The following is a 2139-nucleotide window of genomic DNA, read 5'->3' as shown; positions in this document are numbered from 1 at the left end:
TGACTATCCGCCAATCACAGAACGCAATATCCATCGCATGGGGGGTCAGGCACTGTTCGGCAGTTCACTCTTAGATGGTACAGAGTATAGATTCGCTGTAACTGTTTGCATTAATTGCAATGTAAACGGATACAGCAAACCTAGCGGCAGATAGCAATTAGTAACTTCCAATATTAACAATAGGATGGTTTATCTATATATTATAAAATCAATGATTTGATTTAATAAAATAATGTCTATTTATTTTACTATATTAACTTTTATAAATAGTTTTAACAACAATATATTTTATATTTTTAAAGTTTTTTAACTCGCTTATTTGTATTTATAAATATTATTTTTTTCAAAAACCATAATTTTTTTAACCTAAAGCAAAAACAATTAACTCTTATAATATAAACAATAGGTATATAATATACTTCATATACATTTTGTTTGTCATGCAATTATGTTAAAAAGTTCATCCAATTTGTATTTAATTTCTTAAATTCATAATATTTAGCTGAGTTTAATTGCAGAACCACTATTAAATTCGTTTAACTCTAGTGTGTCTACATCAAGTTATGATGAAATGTACCGTACAACTCTTCAATGGGTAGAACAACACTGTACACTGGGTGATCTCAGACCAAGTGAGTGTTAATGTTTTAATAATAATATCTAGAAAATTAACCATTATTCTTGTGTTTCATACTAAAATGTTGTGCATAGATAATAGTTGTTGATTGTAGTATAAAAAACCTTGTTGATGGTTTTGATAATATCATCAACATTAAAAAAAAAAAAAAATAGTGCAATGAGAGAGATTAGGTACATTTGATATTTTACATTGGTATACCAAATTGTCGTTCCCCATTTTCATAGTGTGCTGTCATTTTTGATATTAGAATGAATTGACCTATTATTAAACTTTTACGAATAGTATTAATGTTATTTATTTATTTATTAATGTTATAGTATGTTGGTTTTTTACGATATTTCAATTTATAATTGAGTGAGTTATGAGCAAGTAAAATATTAATATTTGAAAATGCTCATAATTCACTTAAAAATTAAAATCTCGTAAAAAACCAATGAGAGAACACAGATAATATTCTTACCCAAAAATTTGATAATAGGTCAATTCACTCTAATATTAAAACCGACAGCACATTATTGAAACTGGCAAACAAAAATTGTTCATGTCTTACGTCTGTAAGACGGAAACAACACAGCAGGTACCATGTCCTCTTAAATGTTTCTTTCATGGCCACCAACAATACCTGCATATATAGGCTGATAAATTTGAGGATTTTTTTCTTTTTTCTTTGTTCAGCTTCTTTTAATAATTTGAAGATATTTTTTGTACATATTTACAGTTGGAATAAATTTTATTTTTTAACTTGTTGAGCATATTTTAATATTTAACATTTACCTATTTAAGGCAAATTTAGCGCATATTTAAAAAAACCGTTATATTTATGATGGGTTGTATGGAAATTAAATTGATCTTATAAGCCAAAATCATGTTTAAGCTCACTATTAATTCATTAAATGTTTGTAATTGTTCATGCACCCGGCATGAATATATTAATATAATAGAATATAGAGTAACAACAATTGTATATTTTTAGTTGCTTTGAACGCATTGCGAAATCTGTGCACTTCCACAGAAATACTGTCAGATCCTAGTAATCTGCCTGAAGAAATAAATAACATCATTCAAAAAAGTCAAACGAAACATCAATCACAAGGAAACCGAAATTAAAAGTAAATAATATAATCATTAAAATTGTATGTGCCATTTTTATTTCTTTAATTATTATATAATTGTTTATGTTTTTGTTATATGTTTAACATTGTTAATTTTTAACATATATATATATATATTTATGTTTGTAACTTTTAAGGCTTAATTTGTTGATTAGTTATTTAAATGAATCTTATATATTGTATAACTATTTATGAAAATACAGATTCCTTTTTCTGTGATAAGTACATAAAATATTTTTTGTATCTTATAGAAAAATATTATATTTCTTAAAATTTTATTTTATAAATATTATTATATTATTAATGTCTGTTTATTATTATACTCATAAAATGTTTTATTATTTTTTAAGTACTACAGAATATAAATTATAAATTCAATAAAATTAA

General features: G+C 24.6%; 1 protein-coding gene across 1 annotated transcript; it reads left to right on the top strand.

Annotated features, from left to right (window-relative positions):
- Positions 1 to 445: 445 nt before the first annotated feature.
- On the top strand, positions 446 to 1816 carry LOC100569702 (MLX-interacting protein-like). Its single transcript, XM_003248666.4, has 2 exons — positions 446 to 632; positions 1614 to 1816. The coding sequence occupies exons 1-2, from the start codon at positions 572 to 574 to the stop codon at positions 1745 to 1747; spliced, it is 195 nt and encodes a 64-aa protein (XP_003248714.1). The 5' UTR covers positions 446 to 571; the 3' UTR covers positions 1748 to 1816.
- The last annotated feature ends 323 nt before the right edge of the window (positions 1817 to 2139 follow it).

This window comes from Acyrthosiphon pisum, unplaced genomic scaffold (genome assembly GCF_005508785.2).
Source record: "Acyrthosiphon pisum isolate AL4f unplaced genomic scaffold, pea_aphid_22Mar2018_4r6ur Scaffold_7161;HRSCAF=7736, whole genome shotgun sequence".
NCBI classification, from domain to species: domain Eukaryota; kingdom Metazoa; phylum Arthropoda; class Insecta; order Hemiptera; family Aphididae; genus Acyrthosiphon; species Acyrthosiphon pisum.
The sequence above is the reverse complement of the archived record's forward strand: the minus strand, read 5'-3'. Positions and strand labels throughout refer to the sequence as shown.

Excerpts from the sequence above, each read along its gene's own strand:
- LOC100569702 (XM_003248666.4), top strand. The coding sequence starts at position 572 with ATGTACCGTACAACTCTTCAATGGGTAGAACAACACTGTACACTGGGT. Across the intron at positions 633-1,613 it reads ACTGGGTGATCTCAGACCAA|TTGCTTTGAACGCATTGCGA; the intron begins GTGAGTGTTAAT and ends GTATATTTTTAG.